Here is an 11,864-nt window from a genome sequence, read left to right as displayed (position 1 = left end):
TCAAAATCAATTGTAATAAAGAGAGCGTGTTGAAATAAATTATCAATTGGATAAAAGGAAAAAATATATCATGGATTTAATTATTTATATATCGTAATTTATACTTCAAGTCATAATATTTATTTGCAATTTTGTATTTGATTGCTATGAATATGACGTTAATATTTGATCCTCAAATCGATTAGAATTAATTATTATTATATTTGAAATACTTTTTTCTTTAAATATCAGATGATTTTGTTCTCAAAAAAATTGAAAGGTAAAAAAAATTTAAATTATTTTTAGTTTTGATTATGAAATGATGTAGAGGTTATATATATATATATATATATGATAATATGTTTATTTTTAACTTACGTGATAAAAAAAAGAAGAAAAATAAGTATAGGTGGAATAAAAGGTAAAATAAAATATTATTATTTTCTTTCGAACTACCTATGCTCTGGTTTTGTTCTCTTAGGTTATGGTAAATAGTCCCGATTTTCACTTTCATATTTTTTTTTACTTTCTTCTTTCATTCTCTACACTGCCAAACATTGCCTATGCTTGGTTTTGTTTTGAACATTGAAGGAAGAAAGAAATCGAAAAAAGACAAGACAACGAAGCAATCAAGGCTTTCTCTACTTGGACTCTTCTTCTCTTCCACTCCTCTGTATTTACCTTCATCTTCATTGGAGAATCCAAAACACCAACAACCTTCCTTTCTTTTTCACTCCCCAATTTCGACCGTCTCTTTTTCACTCTCTCCATTTCTGTCAAACTATCTCTGTCACAGACTCAATAATTGAACCCAACCCACCAAACCCTTCTCAATCACCGAACAGGAAGAATCACAGTACACCTATCAAGTGCAGGGTTCTTCCACGTGCTGCCTGAAAAAAAAAATACCAATTTCCAGGGTTTGTCCTTCCTTCACCCCAACCCTGTAGTTTTCTTCGCTATTTCGATTTTTGGGCATGCGCTGAAGCGTGCAAGTTTTGATTTTTATTTTGTCGGATCGGCATGGAACCCGAACATTCTGATTCGAACTTGCTGTTGTTTCTGCCGGACGATGTTTTCGCCGTTGTTTCTCGCTTCCTGTCGCCGAGAGACGTGTGCAATCTGTGTCTGTGTTGCAAGAGTTTGAACGCTCTTGTGGCCTCTGAGAAACTCTGGCTCACGCAATGTGACGATTTGGGCATAGTGACCCACAAGGATCTTGTGGAATGGAGGAAGGGTGTGGCTTCTTACAAGGCGCTTTGTCGGTTTCTGGTGGGTGTGAAACCATTGATTGGAATATGGGTTCACCAGAATCCTGAGCTTGGGAACGTGGTGTATGTGATGCCTGGTTTCGTCTCTGTTGTTGGGTGCAGGATAATTCCCCAGGAGCTTGGTCCTTTGGGGATTGAAGAGGGTCCCATACTGTGGGCTTCTGTGTTTGAGGTTGTTAGTGATTATGATGGTTCCATGATGTTTTTTCTTCATGGGAGGGAGAAGGGGGTGAATTATGTTTATCCCGGTTCGGTCAAGCTTACAGATAAGTCCTGTAATGTACTGTTGCTTGAGGTTGAACCGGGGGGGTGTAGCAGTGTTAGTGCTTTGTTGCAGAGTAAGAGCTTTGTGCATTACTCGGGCTTGGAGTCTTCATCGTCGAGGAAGGTTTGTAGGTCAATTAGTGATGTTTCTAGTTCACAAAGGGTGGTTGGAAATGCTGAAGGGATGGTTGGTTTTGGGAAGTTAGCTTTTAGTGATAGGAGAAAGTTGCTTGAGGTTACTACTAGCCATGTTCGACAAAAGGTTCCGGATAAGATGATTGGGCCGTTGTTTCCTAGGTTGAGGGATGATGAGGAGAATTTTCAGAAGGATTTGGCGCTTTTGTGGGAAAGAAGATCACTCCTTAGTCAAATGTATAAGGCTGGTAGTGGTGAGGTTGATGAGTATAAGTTGAGTTCTCAAGAGGCAGTTGATCCAACCCAGTTGGAATTGGGTGATGTTAGAGCGAGATTTGACCTGAGGTCTATCTCTCATCCTCTGCCCGAGGAGGATGGTAACACTCAGTGCATCAAGAGGAAAGGTCTTAGGGGATATTTCTGGAATGGCATTAAGCAAATGCTTGGAAGATCAAATTCAATGAATGGCAATCATTCAGTTTCCAAGAAGAAGCTTACGTCAAGCGGTGAGATTAGGCATGCACGGCTTCAAGAATTCCTTAGATCGAGTGACACAGTAAGGCTAACGTTAAAAGCATCAACTGTGAAGCTATCTTCTTACCGGGCATGGCCAAATATGCACGATAGTAGGTTTGCGCTTTACAAGTTGCCATTGCGAGTTCCTAGAGATGACCAAGAATATGCTGGTTTATGGGGAGGAACTTTTGGTTGGCCTCCTGGAAAACCTTCTGAAGACAAGCCTGGAAAGGCTTTATTCTTTCTCCTGCTCTCTTATGAGGAGTTCCAGGGACAACAGCTTCTCATTGCAACCAAAATTTTGGAAGGCACCCACTATGTTTTGCATCCTAATGGTTCAGCAATGTTCACAGCAAATATCAATGAACCTTCGTCCGAACCCTTTCCCTGGGATACCGATGCAGATTTGGTTCCTGTGAATGTCAACCATGCTTTTGTGGGAGAGGGTATTGCAAGTGGTTATGGGTTCAGATACCCTGGATCAAAGCCTGGTTCCCTCTTTGTTTTTCAAAATGGCATCCTTGCTTTCATGTGGAAGGAGTCAAGAGTTGTTTTGACCTTGCAAAGACTTAACTTACAAGAACTTTTGAAGAAGGGTGAAAGGGTATCCTCTCTGCCCCCGGTTACCAATTTTTCATATCTGACAAAGTCCTACTCGAATGTGTTTGCTGGCCTCCCCAACTCTTCCAATTTTTTGTCTTCACCAAGGTTTACCTTAACCCTGACATTTCACCTTCTTTTATTTAAACTTTCCCCTCAATCTGGCGTATCGTATTAATTTGTGTGGTTTGCTAATATTTTTTGGAATTTGGAATTTTTTTGGACTTGTCATTTGAAGTATTGATAGGATGCCATTATACTTCCCTCTCTTCTGAGTATCATTCTCAAAGTTGGTAAATTTAATATACTAATGTACACCTGTCATCTGTTCTATTGTTATTATATTGATCTTGAAAAAGGACTTGTGCTGTAATTTTATTAAATTTATGTTGGTTTTGGGCTTACAAGAAAATCAGAAGTCTGTTGATGATTCTGGCAAAATATTAAAAGAACTGTTATCAACAGACTCCTTGCCTTAGTTCACTACAGGCATATATTATCCTGCTTTGTTAGCATGATAATATTGTCCAGAGTTGCGAATGGATTATCAATTCATTAGTTCGCTATTGTGGTTTTTGGATGTGACACTATTTTAAGCTGTGTTGTTGTCTTGATGTTTAATATATATACAGTAATCTTCATAATATAGGAAAGTTAGTAGAATAGGGATCCACAAATTACTAGCATTATTGAAGTTTAGAAACGTATCAGTGCAGCAACAATTTTGGAATCTTAGTTTATATGTCTACATCAATACGATCAATCTGGTAAGGAAAGAATGATGTCCACAAAATCTGACGGCAGGGTCAGCACCAATATACCGTTCCCTTATTCAATGTAATGAATGCACTGTAACATCATTACTTAGTATTAGAAAAATTCAACTATTGTATCTCGATTAGAGATAGTGTCTCAAAACAGAAGCTAGAAGATCATTACATATCTATGCCTCTTTTGTTATAAGATCGCCCTAGTTTGGTTCATTGTTTTGTTATCTCCCTTTATAGTGCTAGAAAATCTGATGTATGCAATTGAAATAATTGGAAAACTGATCCTAAATGCTAGATACAATTTACCAGTTTACACCATTCTCCTTTTAACATAAATCTAAGCCATGATTTCATGTTTCTGTACAGGAATGGACAGTAGTATTAAGTGCCCTTTCGATGTGGGACCAGATCATGATAGACAATGAATATATTCTACAAGCTTCCTAGCTGTTGGTGACTGAGGGAATTACATTGCTTGTGACTGTCACAGAGTAAATTTTCCCTGCTATGATGTTTTCATGTTACTGCTTCTTGTGATTTGACAAGTAATGTATTATGAATGGCTTTTGTTGTCAGTTAGCATCTCATGTTCTATAGGAATATCAGGCTGTTTGTTGTGCAATATACTGAAGAATGAAATGAGGATCTTCATAGTCTTTCTCTCTACATATGATATATAATTTGACATGATGTTGTACACCCATGGTTGCGTATCCTGTCATCATGCAAAACATAATTTTACCAATTAGCTTTAAAACTTTTTTTTATTTAATTCTAATTTGTAAATTATGAAAACTAAACCGATTTCATATCAGTTTGCAGATAGCCCCAGTTCTTAGTTGTTTTGACTGCACTGGGTAACTAGTTTCACAAATTCTAATGAAATTTATTATATGAGAGCTTATTTATAATTTCACCTAAAAGTTTACCAACATTGGATGAAAGAAATTTTGATAACTCTTTCTGAAATTTATTGAAAAAAAAAAACATTAATATAAAGTTGTTTATTGAAGTCTCTGTCAATGGTCGTAGTGAGAAGCAAAGCAACTTTCGTGGCTTCGCCAAACTCAGAAAAATGAGAAAAGGATAAATTTATGCTATCTTCAATTTTTCCCGTTAATCCCAAAAAGATAAAAGAGTAGTTGTTAGTAATTTATTATTATAATTTACAGCAAAAAATTATAAATTTGTTAAGCATTATTATTTACAGCAAAAAACTATAAGCAGTTAACTTAGTCATAGTTTGATAACTTTTTTAAATAAAATTTTAACTAAAGTCGGTTTCATGTTTTTTAAAGTAATTTTATCTGCATATTTTTGTATGGAAGTAAAATGCAATGATCCAATTATAATATATAGCTTTAATACCTATTTTGGTCCTTATTTGTATGGATTTGGTTCAAAATGATTATATCTTTTAAAAAAGTTCAGTAAGGTTCTATAATTTGTTAAAAAATGTTCAGTCTCATCTTTTTCGCTAACGCCGTTAAAAACTTAACGGTGCAAATGTCACTGTAGCACAACCTTACTAAGTCGTTACTAAGCCGTCAAGTTTGATGAATAGGAGGATGTTACACTGTGTAAATATTTAAAAAAATTTAAAATGACACATCTACTTCATCTTCCACCTCCACCATGAATTTAGGGTTTTTCCCCTGGTGACATTAGAGGTCGTCGTCTCCTTCTTCCTCCCCCTCCCCTTCTCCCTCTCCCTCTCCTTCTCACAATAAAAAGCAAGGATTACGTAACTGTCGCTTGCAAGTCCTACTAACATGGAATTAAATTGTCGCTTGCCCTTTCTACCTTTTTCTTGATTTTAAGTTCTTACAGCTTTTTTGTTGAAGCTTGAATTTGTGAACAAGTAGCTTTGGCAAAACAGAGAGTTGATGAATATATTTACTCTCAGTTGATACAACAAACTGGCACCCAATAATCCGTGTAAGTATTTTCCATATGATTTGGGTCCATTCAAATTGTAAAATTTTCCAGTCAACAAGAAACAACTACTCCACTGTAATACTTAAGATCTTTCTGTAAAAGTTTTTAATCCCATTCTAAAGGTGTCATTTTATAGTTCATTGATAGTTTAAAATTGTTTAAGTCTGCATTGTGGATTAAAACCAATAAACTATTTTTTTAACTGATTTCTTACTTCAGTCTGAGATTCAAAATTTTTAATGAATTTTTCGTGTCTTAAAATTATGTGCCCTTACCAATGAGCAGACAACGGTAAACTGCAAAACAATTTGTTGTTTAAGTATACTTAATGAGATTTTGTTTTTATTGTAGTGTTTTTGTTTGGATCTTATATATTTTTTTGTTGAATATCCATTCCTTTATTCAGGCGAACTAGTTCTTTGAAAACAACATGAAACCATATTATAATGATTGAAACTTGCGTGTTTGTAAAATATAGGGAGTAATTTTTATCATAAAGGACCAAAATTTAAAAGATTTCTGGTCTATTCAGCTTCCACAGATGACAGCAAGAAAGCCAAAATGTGTAGTTCCTGCTCTGAATCCAGCCAGCTACCAGGGATTTGGGGTTCCCATAATTTCTGAGTTTCTGGGATTTGGGGTTTCGAGAGTTTCTGTGAACAAAGAGATTAGGGCAGTTGAGAGTGAAAAATAAGAGGGTTTTGCTCTGATATTTGTATCCCTCTTCATCGGAGTCGGAGTGGAAGTGGAGGTGGGAGCCGACAAAATCAGAGTGGGAGGCAGAGGCGTGCTTGGGAAGTTGATGGAGGTGGAAGATGAAGCAGATGTGTCATCAAACTTGATAGCTCAGTATGGTTGTGCCACGGTGGCATTTGCACTATTAAGTTTTTAACGATGTCAGCGAAAAGGACGAGACTGAACATTTTTTAACAAATTATGGGACCTTACTGAACTTTTTTAAAAGGTAAGATCATTTTGAACCAAACCCATAAAAGTAGGGACCAAAATAGGTATTAAACCTAATATATAATTTTACCAAATAGGCTACCACATTATTTGTATCAAGCGCACAGTTCAAATAATATAATATTATGTACAATCCTCAATTACAAAGTATATTTATATATACGCTATAGTATACACTAGCTCCACACACTATGTATTATTTCATGAGAAATATATTATCATCCCAAATGTATACATGGATACTATAGCTACAACCAAACACACAAGATAGGGTGAATTTAAATCATATTACTTCCAAATTAAGATCAACCTACGAGAACCATTCATTCTTTCATAAATCACATATGATACTCAAAATATTAAATGTCTAAAGCATTTTACACAAACAAAGTTTTTATCACTCATTTATACATAAAAAAGACACCTGACTCTACTTATGGAGGACAAGTATACTAAGAAGAATTTGAGATCCTTCACTTGTCATTAATCATTCACTCATGGCTCTCAGGAGTTATAGTTATATCATGGTCGGACCACATCCCAAACAAAAAGTATAACAATATAAATTTTATATCTACGAGTCTGATATTTTATAAAAACTTTAGATAAGAAGATCATTCGATTCTCATAACTAAGTATCTTCCTTTATATGAGTCCAACATTAATAGAGTCATGATAATCTCATTACAGACTATGTCATCAATACACTTCGCATAACACTATATAATAGTATTTCTATCTTAAGAATCACTACATTCTAATTCCATATAATTCATACTAAATCAACCACACAATACATGAATTAAGTACTATATTCACAAGATAATGAATGTATATTCTTGCTCAACGAGTCCCTACTAGAATGATACTCGTCCATTAACTACATCACTCATCCAACAAAAATATATCACTGATACTCTATTTTCACATAAAAATTCTCACTCGGCAAAGTGTAAGCTCATCCAACAAGAAAGTATTGGAACTAAAATCCTCAAAATTCATCGTGCGAAAATCCTCTAGTCTGGTGAGTTAAGCACACAACTTGCTCTTGGGTTTTTGCAATTTTTATTTTTGTTCAATCATTCTTTTACTTTTCAAACAAACTTACCACCTACCACTACTTTTGATAAGAAGCTTCCCCTTAGGCAAGGTAGCTCCAAGCATGAAGATGAGCTCAGGGATGTAAATGGTGCACGAAAGCAAGGTGATATGATGGGTATATGACTTCATTTTGGTGTGTTTGAGGTGGAGTTTGAGTACTCTCAAGAGAGGTTAGACCAACTCAAGAGGAAGGGTGCTAAAGAAAACCTAAAAGGAGTTCTCTAGCCTTTGGTGACCTAAGAGAGTAGTGTGACACAAATTTAGAAGCATAACAATACTTAATTCAAAGGTAATTTTTACATATGAAAGACACATGTATTTATAAGTTGAGTAACCCTAGAGGTGTCTCTAAAATGGAGAAGTAAAAACCTTAATTACTCTAGCTTAGAGACTAAGTTAAAATCCTTTCTATTAGATAATGGACACATAGCCACTAATCCTCTCCATTAGGAGAAGGACACATTGTCATTAATCCTCTCATTAGGAGAAAGACAGATGGCATAAGCGTCCCACTACTCTCCAAAAGGTGAGATGACTTTCACGCCCTTCACATTGGAGACTCATGTTGACTTAAAGTCAATTCTCTCCCAAAAAAGGCGTTACTTGGTCTTTCTCTCCTCAAAATCCTTCACTACTTGGCTCATTATACAAGACTCAAAAAGAAAACCCTATACTGATAGGCCCATATTACAAGCCCCAAAGAAACGAAAACTCACATATGGCCCAAGAGGATAAAAGCTTGAGCCTACCTTTAACAGATGATTTCGACTTTTCTTTATTTGTTTGGCCATGGCTAGGGGATTTACCATCAACCATCCTTTTGAAAATCATTTGACCTCAAATCAAGAGGGTCTTCTCCTTCATTATCCTCCTTCCTTTTGGTTAGGTTTGGCCTCCTTCCTTCCGGATCAAAAACCTCCTTACAATAAACATAACACAAGATGAGGGTTAGATTAACAATTATCTAAAGCATGTAGATCCTAAGGATCATGCACCTTTGATCAAATGAATGGTGAAGGTATTGTGGTTTAGGAGCATTCTCTTTTAAGCTATTGTTTGCCTTGTGTTGAATCCATGTGCTATTGGAGTGACTCCCCTTTTCAACACAAGGTTTTCTTTGGTCTTGTCTTTCCCTTCTAGTAGAAGAAGATGGGAAGATGACCTCTTTTGACTCTCCACACAAGCCTTGGGTCGTTAACATGAATACTCTTTTGTTAGGGCCCTCATTGGACTTGTGTTTGTTAATTTAACACTTTGAGCATTAATTACACTTATATGAGTAGAAATGTCTTTATTTTTCTTTCTTATTTCCTATTTGCAATTGATCCTCTACCACTTGAGAAGGTTTTAAAGAATGAAGTACAAACTTTCTTCGTCATTACAAAGTTTTTACATGTACTACTCTGTCAAAGAAGACCTAAGTTTAGCATGGTCAAAGACAACCAATTATAGTCTAGTCAAAACGACCAATCCACATCAAAACATAAAATTGTCTACAACTTCGTCAAAGGGTCAATTATAGTCGCAACAAGTTCACTCCATCTACTAATCAAACTTATGAGCTAGGAGGCTTTTGTACTTATCAAACCTAACAAATATACTAAAAAGCATGGCCTAACAAAACACATTCAACATTATTGGCCTAAAGTGACTAAATAATATTAACAAAGATATTTCTTAGTGAAATTATCGTATATTGACATAATATATGATCAAATCTCAATAGTTTGATTACATCATAAATATCCTTTTATACCATATATTAACAAAATATATGGTTAATCTCGTTAAATAATATATTATTATTATTATCATGTTGATATATTGCAAATATGATAAGTTTTTATTACTTTTATTTTATAACAAATTTCATAAGATCCAAAAGTCCTATAAATATATATATGATATTTATCAGAGGAATACAATCACACTTTGATACTCACTATTATACTCATAGATCTTAAAACTCTAAGTGACTTTAGCATTGAAAGTCTTTTAAAAGTGAATTTTTTTTTCATGTATTCTGGTTCTCAGAGTATTCATCCAGAGTTACCAAATCAGGTAAATCTTACCACATGTATGAAGAGGAACGTTCTAAATTCCAATAAGAATAAACACCTAATTAAGACTAAAAAGAAATTAGGAGACCAATTTAAATTTTTTTAAAGAAAATTAAAATCAAATAAATATTTAAAACAAAAATTTATTCCATCAAAATAAATTAATTACCCTCATAAATTCACAACTTAAACTTAACCTGTTAAAAGCGATGATTAGAAGAGTGACCTTTTCTATAAAGTGACGTTTATCAAAATGAACAGGAAAATATTATAACGAAACTTAACAAGAGGTATGTAATATCTAAGGTGATATTTAATATTTCCTAACCTACCAAAAAATGAGCCAAATAACCTGATTCACTTTTGAATCAACCCAAAACAAATCAATTTGAGCAAGCTAGGTGAACTTATCTTTTTACTTTTAGCCTTAACTTAAACACGCATAAACTATATTAATTTACTCTTCTCAATTAAAAAATATGTAAAACATATTGACAACAACTTAAGAATTATTATAAATATACCTTATCACCTATGTATTGTTTCATGGAACTCTTAGAAAATAATTATTTTGTAGTCATTTTTTAAACTTTATTGTTACTTTTCATAAATTTAGACTTAATGTCCTAGTCATGTAAACTTTGGCTTAAAATAAATGTTAATGAATGAAATTATACAGAGAATGAAGTAATAAAAATTAGGAGTCGTAAACCCTAACGTCATACCGAATGTCAAATTGCAATGAAAAATTCGATTGTGTAACATCCTTTATCGGAGTGTCACAATTTGTTTTTCAAAATTATATATTTACATTTAAAACCACAACATTTATTATTATTACACAATAATAACATTAAAGTTTTCAAGAGTAATTATTGAATTATAAATTGAATCTTAAAAGTAGTTTAAAATTACAAATCACAATGTTTCATAATTTAAAATACATATTTAAAAGTCCCAAAGAGTATTTCTCAATGCATTCTTGTACTAAATGTCTCTGACTTCACTTGAAACATCATCTACTCCCATATAACGATACGAGTTATATGACCATCGTAGACACACAAGTAGAGTGAACTAACCGAATATAGAAAAGCATAAGTTACAAATAAACTTACTTACAAACTTTGAACATTTAATAATATTATTAGAGTATTAATAGGATCATACTACCTCCACGTGTAGCTTCGGACACTACTCGTTTCTCATCTCTCACACCTAACTATTAGATCTATCCCGGTTTTTATTCTTCACACACATCTGATAAACATATAACAAAATCGGTCCCTCATATGGACTGTAGATAAGTGTCGTCCTCCGTGTTAGTTTGTAAGCCGAGTCTGTCAGTTTGTTGACAGTTGTTGCTTAAACGGTATTTGGTAGTTATGTTTTCCTTGTATGAAAGAATCCAACTGATGGAAGAGTCGCTCCGAGAAGTTGACATTGAACGCGCAATGCGAGCTTAGGCGCCTCGAAGCTTCCTCCGACAAAGTAAACGCAGCGGAAATGTTTACAAACCTATTAACCGAGAGAGAAANCGGAAGANAATTTGAATTTGACGCGGAATCAGAGAAAATACTCAGAGAACCTAAACCTAGACAACCAGAACCCTAGAAATGGGGATAATCGCAAATTGAACCGATTAATCGGTTCAAATCCAAGGTTAAACGATGGAAAAGGTAGATCGAGGGTTGGAGAGGTGTTTGATCGGTGGAAATGATTTTGAACGGTGAAATAGGGTTTTTGTTCGGTGGAAAGGATGAACTGAGGAGAAGGAACACAGATCTGACAAGAGGAAATAGGGTAGAGGCTTACTGAGATGAACAATGATGGACGGCGACGAGGAGCTCGAGAGAGAAAACGAGCTCTCTGATGTGTGACGCGAAGGAGGAAAATGTGTAATGAAAGTGATGAAGCGCTGATGCTTCGAGAGAATGCTCGAGTCAACGTATTGAAGACGTGGCTATGGAGAAAATGGCTGAGGCTTGCACGGGAAGCTGAAGACGTGTCTGAGGATTAATGGAGTAATGTGTATGAGAGAGAAAACACCATGGAAATGGAAAATGAGAGTGAGAGAGGTGCTTGGAAAGTGGCTAGAGGGAGTCTTTGGACTCTCTAGCCTATGACTTTCAAGAGAGAATCAATTCTGGGTTTCAGAAATCTAATTCTCATTAATCTCAAAAGTAAGGAATACAATGAAGGGCTGGGTATTTATAGTGACCTAAGCTCCTTTCACGCTAGGCTACAAATACAATGAAATGTAA

At 34.9% G+C, this 11,864-nt stretch overlaps 1 protein-coding gene across 1 annotated transcript; it reads left to right on the top strand.

Moving 5' to 3' along the window:
* The first annotated feature begins 553 nt into the window (after positions 1-553).
* On the top strand, positions 554-4,222 carry LOC106779744 (F-box protein At5g39450). Its single transcript, XM_014667928.2, has 2 exons — positions 554-2,873; positions 3,902-4,222. The coding sequence occupies exons 1-2, from the start codon at positions 1,003-1,005 to the stop codon at positions 3,912-3,914; spliced, it is 1,884 nt and encodes a 627-aa protein (XP_014523414.1). The 5' UTR covers positions 554-1,002; the 3' UTR covers positions 3,915-4,222.
* Positions 4,223-11,864: the final 7,642 nt, after the last annotated feature.

Source organism: Vigna radiata, unplaced genomic scaffold, assembly GCF_000741045.1.
Source record: "Vigna radiata var. radiata cultivar VC1973A unplaced genomic scaffold, Vradiata_ver6 scaffold_160, whole genome shotgun sequence".
NCBI classification, from domain to species: domain Eukaryota; kingdom Viridiplantae; phylum Streptophyta; class Magnoliopsida; order Fabales; family Fabaceae; genus Vigna; species Vigna radiata.
Note: the sequence above shows the minus strand (reverse complement) of the source record. Positions and strands in the feature narration are given on the sequence as shown.